At 40.2% G+C, this 12,590-nt stretch overlaps 1 protein-coding gene across 7 annotated transcripts in view; it reads right to left on the reverse strand.

Moving 5' to 3' along the window:
- plxnb2b (plexin b2b) overlaps positions 1–12,590 on the reverse strand; it is a 380,397-nt gene that overhangs the window by 62,969 nt on the left and 304,838 nt on the right. For all 7 annotated transcript variants that reach the window (XM_060914419.1, XM_060914420.1, XM_060914424.1 and 4 more), the window contains 4 exons: positions 11,790–11,901; positions 11,166–11,277; positions 9,483–9,584; positions 892–987 (listed from right to left, as the gene is read on the reverse strand). In XM_060914419.1, coding sequence (XP_060770402.1) covers positions 892–987; positions 9,483–9,584; positions 11,166–11,277; positions 11,790–11,901 — 422 coding nt within the window. The remainder of the gene's footprint in view (positions 1–891; positions 988–9,482; positions 9,585–11,165; positions 11,278–11,789; positions 11,902–12,590) is intronic.

The raw sequence follows: 12,590 nt of genomic DNA on the forward strand, positions 1-12,590 counted from the left end.
GCAACAGGCTTGTAGTACTCAACCCCAGTAGATGGCAGTCAAGTTCAATAGTAAAAAAAAAAAACATAGCCAATGTAGCTCCACATCCCAATGCACATTCATGGGTACGAGTAATCTTATAATAGTTTTGGAAATATACCCAGACATATAAAATGGTTGTGGGTGCAGATTTGCATATCATTGAAGAGTGGACTATTGTCCTTTGTGTAGAGGTCTGCGCTCTCCGAGTGCCCTTCTACTGTAGTTCCAAATGTGCTTTAATCATTTTGCTACAGAATGTATGGTTTTTTTTAAGAGAACAGACTTCTGTCGAGAAAGACATTCATGGTCTTATTAATTTTTTTTTTTTTGTTGGAAAGTACTGTAACCAACTGCTCGAAAATTTCAGTCAGTGTGTAATTTTATGCAATCATTCTATGTCTTTTTATATAATGACAGACTATTTCAAGAGTTCATTTAGAAAAGGAACTGAATTAAAAAAAGCATGCAGTTTCTGGTTGATGGACTACATTTGAAATGGTAAAACCAATTTTTGACAATAATAATAATAATAATAATAATAATAATAATAATAATAATAAAAAAATCAAACCTCACTTTGAGTTAAGAGAATCATAATATATTCAGGTCAAAGTGAGTAGAGCCACTCAGACAGAATAATGATATCCCTGGAGTAGAGGACGTAAGTGACAGCCAGCTAGAATACTAATGACCTGAACAATCAATCAAAGGTTTACTTCAACCGTATTGCTCTCATATACAGTGGCGTATACTGATAATGGGTGTGTGTGTGTGGGGGGATATTTAATAATGAAATGTAAAGTGTGTGTGAGAAAGAGAGAGAGAGCGAGAGAGAGAAGAAGATTAGCATGCGGGCTCAGTTTTACTCACCATGTATCCATTGAAGGAGAAAAATGGACCCTCTTCAGTTTTTACATCATCTTCAAACTGTTTCATCAGGTCTGTACCGATGGTAAACTCTCTGCCCTGCAACACCAATAGTTCACATGAATTACTTGCATGTGGAATGTAAGAGTGCTCAAGGCAGCTTCAGTACCAGAGCTAATACTCGGCTGATGAATTCAACACTGACGCAAGCAATAACAAAGTGCAGGGCAAGTACGATGATGGACAGTCTGTCATACTGTCGGTGTTCCGTTGTGTTGAGATGACGGAACTGAGAAGGCCGTAGCATTTACAGTAATTAACATCATTTTCATCTGCATTAAACCTTTCAATTGGATGGGGGCGGAGTCACCGTGGAAGACACCATGCCTACCAAGATGGAAATGTTTCATCATGGATTAAAGGTGATTGGTCCGTTTTGGTTTGCAACAGGCTTGTAGTACTCGAGTCTGACTCGTGCCCTAATTTTAAAGACTCGTGACTTGACTTGGACTCGTGCATTAACTGCATTCGGACTCGTAAATTGGAGACAGGGACTCGGATTTTTCCTTTATTTTTTGTAACATGCCATAATAATTTGGCATAAGATATTTATATCCACATTCATTTTTGTACTAATTTCGTGCAAGAGTGTCACACCTGTGTGCCCTGGCATGTGCATCAGATAGACTCTCGGATGCGCTCTGGACAGTGCACGTGCCAAGCAGACTCTTGCGGACGCCGTAAACGACTCGCACCTGCACAGGATTAAGGTGCAATCAGCACGCCTATATAAAAACTGTGAAAACACACTTACTTTGCGAAGTATTGAGTTGCGTTGCTGATACATTACCAAGCCTTATTTCCTTGTTTGGTTTCCTGATCTCTGATTTCCTGTTTCTCATCTGTGATCCTGCCGAGTCTATGGTAGCCTGTTTGTGCCTCGCTCAGCCTATTGCCTGTTTCACCGTTTTACGATTTTGCCTGCTGTTCTGGATTGTTTGTGTCTTCACTTGTATTAATAAACACACCTTCTGCACTTACATCTGTCTCCCAACCATCTTTGACAGAATACTTCGCACTCCCTGACAAAGACAATGCACCTTCACCTGTTCATACATCATGTTCAGGAACAAACTCATGTTAATGACGCTAAAACAACCACTGTCAAATGGTGCAGTTGGAGTCTTGTTCTCGGACTCGACTCGGATCAATAGAGGACTCGACTTGGAGTCTAAATTTTTTTTAATGACTCGGACTTGAACACCGGAGACTCAAGACTGGACTCAGACTTGAGGTTTAATGACTCGACTACAACACTGGTTTGCAATGAATCTTCTTTACAGTACTTCTGTAGGTATGGCATCGACGCTTGCACAGGGTGAAGTATTTATACTCACATGTAAAGGGCGCGTCTCCTCTAGGAGGCGCTATTGTATGAACCACACCAGAATGTACTGCTTTGATGCATGGAAGAAGAATGGAATGCGAGTTCTGTGTTTCACTGTCCCTGTGTCTGAAATTGCTCACTCGTTCACTATTCCCTACTCCCTATATAGGGAATTACTATATAGAGGACTATATAGGGGCGGCACGGTGGTGTAGTGGTTAGCGCTGTTGCCTCACAGCAAGAAGGTCCGGGTTCGAGCCTCGTGGCCAGCGAGGGCCTTTCTGTGTGGAGTTTGCATGCTCTCCCCGTGTCTGCGTGGGTTTCCTCCGGGTGCTCCGGTTTCCCCCACAGTCCAAAGACATGCAGGTTAGGTTAACTGGTGACTCTAAATTGACCGTAGGTGTGAATGTGAGTGTGAATGGTTGTCTGTGTCTATGTGTCAGCCCTGTGATGACCTGGCGACTTGTCCAGGGTGTACCCCGCCTTTCACCCGTAGTCAGCTGGGATAGGCTCCAGCTTGCCTGCGACCCTGTAGAACAGGATAAAGCAGCTACAGATAATGAGATGAGATGAGGACTACATAGTGAGCTCACTGGTAAAATGAAAAAACTCTTTCGGACACTACACCGTCGCGCTGGTATTTACGTCATTACTGTTGCCCAATTAAAACATGCCAGATCAGACGGCTGGTGGGTTTTCAAAATAATAAACGCATGCATGTGTTTTTGTGATAAATCCATATTATACTGAGCGCATTTCCCACATTAATCAATACAAAGTAGCTGCATCTTTCAGTTCTTTTAAATCAAGGCTGAATACTTTCTTCTCTGCCGCTGCCTTTTATTAAATCAAATTTGAGACTTTTAATTTGATTTCTTTCAGTGCGACCGCAATGCATGAGGGGATATATTGCTTGGTTAGTGACCATCAGTTGTACGCTACTTTTCATGATGCATTGTGGGATACTTTGAGTGCACTATATAGGGCGTAAATAATCCTCACTAAGGTTTCGGACAGCACTACAAAATGGTGTCCCCACTATATAGTGAGTAGGGAGCGATTTCGGACACAGGGTTACATGAATAACAAACAGAAAACATGGACAAACACATGCTTGTTTTGAGACAAGTTTAATGGAGGGAAAAGAAACCTCACGTGATTAATTATAAACCAAGTGAATTCTCAGTGAAAGCATTTCTGAAGTGTTGCAACTCTTCTGAAATGAAGTGTCTGTATTCATCAGTATGAGTCGTGTGAACCGAAAATCCCACTGTGCCCTCAGGAACGAGGCACAAAAATAATGCCACGGTGTTTCACTTCACAGGATTCAACTGGCTCTTACAATGATATACAGCTGGTATACAACTTTAAATATTTATATTAACACAATATCGTGATAGTAGATTTCCGATTTTTGCTGAGAAGAAGGAGCAGCTAGAAGTGCGTAGGAGAAAATGCAATGATACCAAATGAACCAATCACAGTTGGTGTGGTCTGCGTTGTTGCGACACATAGTTACATTTCAGGAGAGGTGCATGCCAGGGTACGGCGTAGGATACGGCGTTGGGTATGCAGCTACGCTATGTTACGGGAGAAATGAAAAAGACCAAAAACCATTTCAAACTGTTTACACATTTTGAGTAGGAGCTAAGCATTTTAACAGTGGAACGCAAAAATATTCCAAAAGAGCAGTCTTCTTCCCCCCAATAAACGTCAGAAGAGCCAACTGACGCATTCATCTGGACTGATTAACAGTTACATCAGTGTTTTGAGCTCTACCGTACGCTTGAAAGATACGCTGATGCCACTCTCTGGCTTTCTGTCACACCGCACTTTTCTTTAGTTTATTGTAAACGTGAACTAAAATCTATCAACGTGTGTCTGACTTAACTGTCATTAAATACGTTTATAGCTAGCATTAGCTAACTATATTTTTATTAGGGATGCCACCAGAATATTTCAGCCAAAAATACAACCCCGATTCCAAAAAAGTTGGGACAAAGTACAAATTGTAAATAAAAACGGAATGCAATGATGTGGAAGTTTCAAAATTCCATATTTTATTCAGAATAGAACATAGATGACATATCAAATGTTTAAACTGAGAAAATGTATCATTTAAAGAGAAAAATTAGGTGATTTTAAATTTCATGACAACAACACATCTCAAAAAAGTTGGGACAAGGCCATGTTTACCACTGTGAGACATCCCCTTTTCTCTTTACAACAGTCTGTAAACGTCTGGGGACTGAGGAGACAAGTTGCTCAAGTTTAGGGATAGGAATGTTAACCCATTCTTGTCTAATGTAGGATTCTAGTTGCTCAACTGTCTTAGGTCTTTTTTGTCGTATCTTCCGTTTTATGATGCGCCAAATGTTTTCTATGGGTGAAAGATCTGGACTGCAGGCTGGCCAGTTCAGTACCCGGACCCTTCTTCTACGCAGCCATGATGCTGTAATTGATGCAGTATGTGGTTTGGCATTGTCATGTTGGAAAATGCAAGGTCTTCCCTGAAAGAGACGTCGTCTAGATGGGAGCATATGTTGCTCTAGAACCTGGATATACCTTTCAGCATTGATGGTGTCTTTCCAGATGTGTAAGCTGCCCATGCCACACGCACTAATGCAACCCCATACCATCAGAGATGCAGGCTTCTGAACTGAGCGCTGATAACAACTTGGGTCGTCCTTCTCCTCTTTAGTCCGAATGACACGGCGTCCCCGATTTCCATAAAGAACTTCAAATTTTGATTCGTCTGACCACAGAACAGTTTTCCACTTTGTCACAGTCCATTTTAAATGAGCCTTGGCCCAGAGAAGACGTCTGCGCTTCTGGATCATGTTTAGATACGGCTTCTTCTTTGAACTATAGAGTTTTAACTGGGAACGGCGGATGGCACGGTGAATTGTGTTCACAGATAATGTTCTCTGGAAATATTCCTGAGCCCATTTTGTGATTTCCAATACAGAAGCATGCCTGTATGTGATGCAGTGCCATCTAAGGGCCCGAAGATCACGCGCACCCAGTATGGTTTTCCGGCCTTGACCCTTACACACAGAGATTCTTCCAGATTCTCTGAATCTTTTGATGATATTATGCACTGTAGATGATGATATGTTCAAACTCTTTGCAATTTTACACTGTCGAACTCCTTTCTGATATTGCTCCACTATTTGTCGGCGCAGAATTAGGGGGATTGGTGATCCTCTTCCCATCTTTACTTCTGAGAGCCGCTGCCACTCCAAGATGCTCTTTTTATACCCAGTCATGTTAATGACCTATTGCCAATTGACCTAATGAGTTGCAATTTGGTCCTCCAGCTGTTCCTTTTTTGTACCTTTAACTTTTCCAGCCTCTTATTGCCCCTGTCCCAACTTTTTTGAGATGTGTTGCTGTCATGAAATTTCAAATGAGCCAATATTTGGCATGAAATTTCAAAATGTCTCACTTTCGACATTTGATATGTTGTCTATGTTCTATTGTGAATACAATATCAGTTTTTGAGATTTGTAAATTACTGCATTCCATTTTTATTTACAATTTGTACTTTGTCCCAACTTTTTTGGAATCAGGGTTGTAGTAAAAAATGACACTTTTAGTTTTCATCTGAAAAAGAAACATTTTGACGAATAAAGTCTGGCTTTACAAATAACGAAGATGAAAATTATAAGTGGACAGTAATTTAAAACGCTGTTTGTTTGCTTTGTGCTCCTGCACTGCACTCACTCCAGCTAGTCCTTACATTATTTGTGCGTGTGCATTATGGGTTACGGTACCCTGCTTGCAAACAGAAGTAGAAAATCCAGTTCGGTTTTTCAGTTTCATTAAAACACATCCTACTGAAAAACAAAACAAAACAAACAAACAAAAAAACTGAGAGTACTCTGAGAGCACAATATCCCCTGCTGGCAACTATACCATAACTCTGGTAAAATACGACTGAATTGAACGAAATTAATATGTGTATTTCCGACATATAACAAAGAATCCTGTCAGGTTTCATGAAATTTCTCCAAAAATTGTGAGTGGAGTTGATTTCAGAAGGAAAACACACTGTCATGAAATTGTCAAATTATAATTTTGTTAATCAAGGGTTGTAACTCTGGTAAAATGTGACCGAATTTAACGAAATTACAATATGTGCATTACTGATATAACAAAGAATCTTGCCAAGTTTTGTGAAATTCCTCCAAAAATTGTGAGAAGAGTTCATTTCAGAAGGTGAGTACCCTTCTCAGGACAGACGGACGAACGGACATCGCCACGACATAATCCCCCTTCGGGCCTTTCGGCCAGCGTGGGACAAAAATTGTGAGGGAAGTCAATTTCAGAAAGCAAGCACACCTTGATGAAATTACCAAAGTACAAGTTTGTTAATAATCAAGGGCATAACTCTGGTCAAATTTGCCTAAATTAAATGAAAATTTCAATATGCGTATAACTGTCATATCACAAGGCCTTTTGCCAAGCTTCAAGAAATTCATCCAAAAATTGTGAGAGGAGTTGATTTCAGAAGGCAAGCACACCTTCATGAAATTGTGAATGTACAAGGCTGTTAATCAAGGGCCACAATTCTGGTAAAATGTGACCAAATTGAACAAAATAACAATATGTGTAGTACTGACATAGAACAAAGGCTTTCACCAAGTTTGGTGAAAGTCCTCTAAAAACTGTGAACAGAGTTGATTTCAGAAGGAAAATACACTCTCATGAAATTGTCAAAGTATAATTTTGTTAATCAAGGGCTGTAACTCTGGTAAAATGTGACCGAATTTAATGAAATTACAATATGCGTATTACTGATATATAACAAAGAATCCTGCCAAGTTTCGTGAAATTTCTCCAAAAATTGTGAGAGGAGTCGATTTCAGAAGGTGAGCACCCTTCCCGGGATAAACAGACGGATGGACATCGCCATGACATAATCCCCTTCAGGCCTTTCGGCCAGCGGGGGATAAAAACAACACCTGGTATAACATAAGAAAGTGTTAAGACTGATATATTTATGCTCATTGCACAGAAAGCTTTATTAACAAAAACATGCAGAAGTTGGATAGATAGATAGATAGATAGATAGATAGATAGATAGATAGATAGATAGATAGATAGATAGATAGATAGATAGATAGATAGATAGATACTTTATTCATCCCAAAGGAAATTAAGTTAGGCGTATATTGTCATAACTTTACTTATTATCACTTTAAGAACTTGTTCGCACTGAGCCTATAGAATGCTTACTGCACAGAAAAGTCCATGATCCGTAACGTTATGGTAAATTAAAATTAATTCACAGTAAATATTTATTAAATCACAACTCAAAGATTAACGACCTTGGCTATCTGACTTTTATATTTCACACTCTTGAGTAATTCTGTTTTTAAGTTCAGTTTTTAATGTTATATTTTCATAAAATCATTAATCTGCTTTTCCGCGACTCTCAGAAACACTGTTCGGTGCGCTGACCTCTCCAACACGGCGCTGTAATGCTGTTTCATGAAAGATTTCCTTGTGAACACCTCGGCATTAGATTTCAGACTCAAAATTAGATGTGCTATACAAATAAAGATTTCTTTCTTTCATTATTTACGTATTGTGAATTTTGAGATGCTTTTCTGCGCACCATGTTTGTATGCAGTAGTTATTCGAGTTCCTGTAGCCTTTCTGCCAGCTTGAACCAGCCTCTCACATCAACAAGGCGTTTCCCGCAGAACTAACGCTCACTGGATGGTTTTTCTTTTGCGCATCATTGCGTGTAAACACTATAGACTGTTGTGTGTGAAAATCTCTGTTTCTGAAATACTCAAACCAGCTCATCTGCTGCCAGCAACCAAGCCGTGGTCAAAGTCACTAGCCCCTTTTACGCCTCCTGTTCAAGGCGGGAATCTTACGCCTTTATTCCACCTCGTGTTCTGTGTAAAATGTCCAAATGCGAAATGGGCATCTGTGTTTTTCTGCCTTTGAGCCAGAACAATTGATAGTAACAGAGGCAGGATCAAAAGGGACAGCCGGCATGGCGGGACAGGGGTGTGAGGTTTTTGACTTTGACATTCTTCTTTCCGAGACTAATGAGAATTCAAACGTCTCCATCTACGGAGTCTAAAGTCTACACACCTTTCTGCCTCAAATTGCTTCTGACTTCTCTTCACTTTATACTCCACATATTTCTGATCACACAGCAACTCTGCTGGGTTTGAACAGTGCTATAAATGTGCCCAGTTAACAAAAGCACTCAGTTCACCCGCCGTTATTGTTTTGAAAGCAACACTCGGTGTATCCGTATTTCCGACACGCAGTGTGTTACACGTCACCCTAGACACCGATGCTCTGTTGCACTACACATCACGCCTCTGGTTGCAGAACGCCGGCACACTGTGTAAAAACACACACTGGTGCAGCTTTATCTGGTTCGCTATAAACAACCGAACCCAGAATATTAAGGAATCTTCTTTAAGGCAATATAGTGTATTATTATACATGCAGGACACTTTTTCAATGGAATAAAAACATGTATTCTATTCCTTTCTAGCACATTTCATTCATTTGGTTTGATAGCGTGCAATATTGTTAGCATATCGCTTAGCCTACATTTATTACATCACTCTACCCAATGGAGAATGAGCGTTGAATATGGTTTATGATATTGCATGGTTGTCAAGACGACATGATGTCACACATCGGAGGCATAAAACGTCCGCGCCAGTGATCGACTGTGACAATTTGTAAGCAAACATGGCCGCCAGGTTTGCTTCGTTAAATACGGAAGATTTTGAGAGAATTTTGAAAGAGTAAGACGTGTTGAACACCTGAAAGGAATGTATTATAATAATAATAATAATAATGGCAGACTTTTTTTCGTGGTATATCAGATGTATTCCATTCAGCTAGCCTCGTCTTCGACTCGTTCAATATCATGCTAGCTGAATGGAATATATCGGATATACCACTCAACGCCAGCCAATATTATTTAAATATTTGTGTTAAAAGAGCTACTGAGATCACATTTTGTTCCTTGTTCTGAAAAGTTTGATGTGAAGCTGCTATTTTAAAACTGAAGTCCTGGATGTGTAACTGCGTGATTTTATTCACTGCTATGTCCACATGATTGAGTGATTAGATATTGGCATGAATGTGCAGGGGTTTAGGTATCGAGAAATTACATACAGGGATTTGTCACAATCAAGAATAACTAGACGTCACAGCTCACCTTATAGGGCTCCAGATTTACTCCTTCAAAACTGATGCGAGTCTTATATCCCACCGGAATGAGGATGGGATCTGGGTTTTCGAACCGTGGACATTTCTTTGTCTGAAAGACATTTGAAACACACACACACGGGTCAATCTAGAAGTCGGGGTACATTTCGCGTCTCCGAGATAAACCTTTTGTTATTTTCTACACAAGAAATCTTTATTGAATCAGTTTTGAACAATAATGCAAATTTTGACAAATTTTCACCAATAGCAATAGTCGATGTACATTTTAGACCCAATTTATCCATAAAACGTTCACTAAATAAATCCCAACATTATTGGCTGTCTTCGACTCCTGATTCATCCATTCAACTTGAATAAACATGAAGTGATTCAGTCTAATAACAGAATTAACAAATTAACTGCTATAAAATCAATTGCATAGAAAGTCGATTGTCTGTATTATGTGAAATTTCAGTCGTAAAAAAAGATATTTTCTATTCTTTATATTTTCCCAATGGCGGCACGGTGGTGTAGTGGTTAGCGCTGTCGCCTCACAGCAAGAAGGTCCGGGTTCGAGCCCCGTGGCCGGCGAGGGCCTTTCTGTGTGGAGTTTGCATGTTCTCCCCGTGTCCGCGTGGGTTTCCTCCGGGTGCTCCGGTTTCCCCCACAGTCCAAAGACATGCAGGTTAGGTTAACTGGTAACTCTAAATTGACCGTAGGTGTGAATGTGAGTGTGAATGGTTGTCTGTGTCTATGTGTCAGCCCTGTGATGACCTGGCGACTTGTCCAGGGTGTACCCCGCCTTTCGCCCGTAGTCAGCTGGGATAGGCTCCAGCTTGCCTGCGACCCTGTAGAACAGGATAAAGCGGCTAGAGATAATGAGATGAGATGAGATATTTTCCCAATGTTTTTGTCAACTCTGTTAACTCCATTCTAAAACTGCATAAAATCCACAAAGCTTTTTAATAATATGCATGACACCTGCACCGAGAGGCGTCACTTCCTCTGGCGAGAAACTTCAGAAAGGCAGCGAGGTATGTTCTGTTTCTTCTCTCAGTAATTTGAACAAAATGTTGAGGATTTTACACCAACAGTAGATTAAGTATTCGTCAAATCTGTTATTGTGGTATTGGAGTGAATCTCTGACTCTTTTTTTTTTTTAAACAATAACATAATTAAAATCCATAAAATTCTGTTTTTATACGCGCCACGTGGTCGCTAGTTTGAGGTTTGCATGTGGAGTTAAGACACAACATAGTGGAGAAAACGTCAACTCTGTTGTCATCAATTCTGTTTATGGATCGCCCAGTTTGACGATAACAGAGTTGACGACGACTAACAGAGTCAACGCTTGAAACGTGCCCGCAATTATAAAACGGGTCCCCCAGACACACACACCTAATACTATGGAATGCAAATGGAATACTATAATGTATTCCAATTCCCAGTCTGTTTATACACACGTAAATATAAAATCCAAATATTTCATGTATTTTCCGTTGAAGTTCTGCAGCAAGCCAGAAGTCCGTGTTCCTCGTCTATTGCATTTCCTTATGCCTGTGTATCTCTAACATTTATAACTACATCTTGGCCCTGTATCATAATCTAATCATCAACACACAGCAATAAATCTCTACAAGCTAAGAGTCAGCTTGCAGATAAATGAGTAAATGAGGTTTGGTAGTTTACACACCTGTCTGTGTTTGATGATATTGGGCCCCGTTTCAGCATCGTTCATATCGGAGCACGTGTGATCAGCAGTATTCCACTGACACGCCCACGGTCTGCTCACACACGCTATACATCTACATATGAAGCACAGAAAGGAGGAATAACACACACACACACTTTTAGACAGAGTGGAGAAAGGAGTGTTAACACAGACTCCAGTGCTTCATAATTACTTTTTTTTTTCAGCAGTGTGTAAATAGTTGAATCTTTTCAATTCTTAGGAAACAAAGCTCATTCATCAGATACAGTCCAGACTGCTTAAAAAGAAGAAACACATGGAAGTATAAGAAAAAACCCCAGACTTTTGCTTTTGATGAATGAATAGGATACTAAAGTAATTTCCTGTTCTTGGTATGGAGGTGGGAGAAGAACATAGAAGAAAGGAACCGAAAATCCTACTCCAGGTCTCTGTAGAGTAACAAATTTAATTCCAGCATCATTCATGCCTCACGATTTATGAGTAAAAGCGAGTCTCATTCGTATGGATGCTCGTATTCATTACGCACACATGCACTTTGTAGCTCGGTGTCAGCACAAATGGTGACACACTCGCTGACACAGGGAGAAGAGAGAAGAAGCCACTTACGGAGTGTTTTCCGCTTTGCGCACTGCCGCTGCACAGTCGTAGAACTCGTAGTCACGGGAGGCCACCTCCACGCTGTCGTTCACGAAGATCCTCACCGGCACTGCCACCGAATCTCCACACCGAGACATAAAGCAGACAAGTCTCAGATATACATCGCAGAGTACTGAAGTTAGTGAACATTCTGGTGCGTTTACATAACCAAAACTCCATACACACTGGCATTATTAACTATGTAAGGGAGAAGGTACAGCGAGCTGGTCATTATTGCGAAATAAACCCTGACAGCGAAGCGGAGGGGTCTTGAATCACCCTGTCGGGGATTATTTCGCAATAATGACTAGCACGCTGAACATTATCCCACCAATTACACGGCTGCTTATGAAAGGAATCAATAATTTGACAAAATATTGAGTTAAAACCGATTTTCTTGCTTCGGCCAATGACGCCGTCCATGAGAAAATAAGCCGTGTAATAAATCATCACAAAAATCTTTTCAAAAAATTGATGAAAACTTTCCAATCCCACCCATGCCTCCCTGCACTGCAAAAAAATGACATCTTATTCATAAAAATATCTTGAATAGAAGAATATTCAACTAATGTTCCCTCTTGAAATAGTATTACTCTATTGGCAAATAATTTCGCTTATGTCTAGAAAGAAGCAACATGCTCTGACAACAGAATACGACAATTTTAAGCTAAAATGAGTAAATATGCCACGGATGGGATTATATGCATCCATGGGATTGATGGGATTATATACATCCATAAGGTCCATAAGTATTTGTACAGTGGTGCAATC

Source organism: Neoarius graeffei, chromosome 2 (genome assembly GCF_027579695.1).
Source record: "Neoarius graeffei isolate fNeoGra1 chromosome 2, fNeoGra1.pri, whole genome shotgun sequence".
Classification (NCBI taxonomy): domain Eukaryota; kingdom Metazoa; phylum Chordata; class Actinopteri; order Siluriformes; family Ariidae; genus Neoarius; species Neoarius graeffei.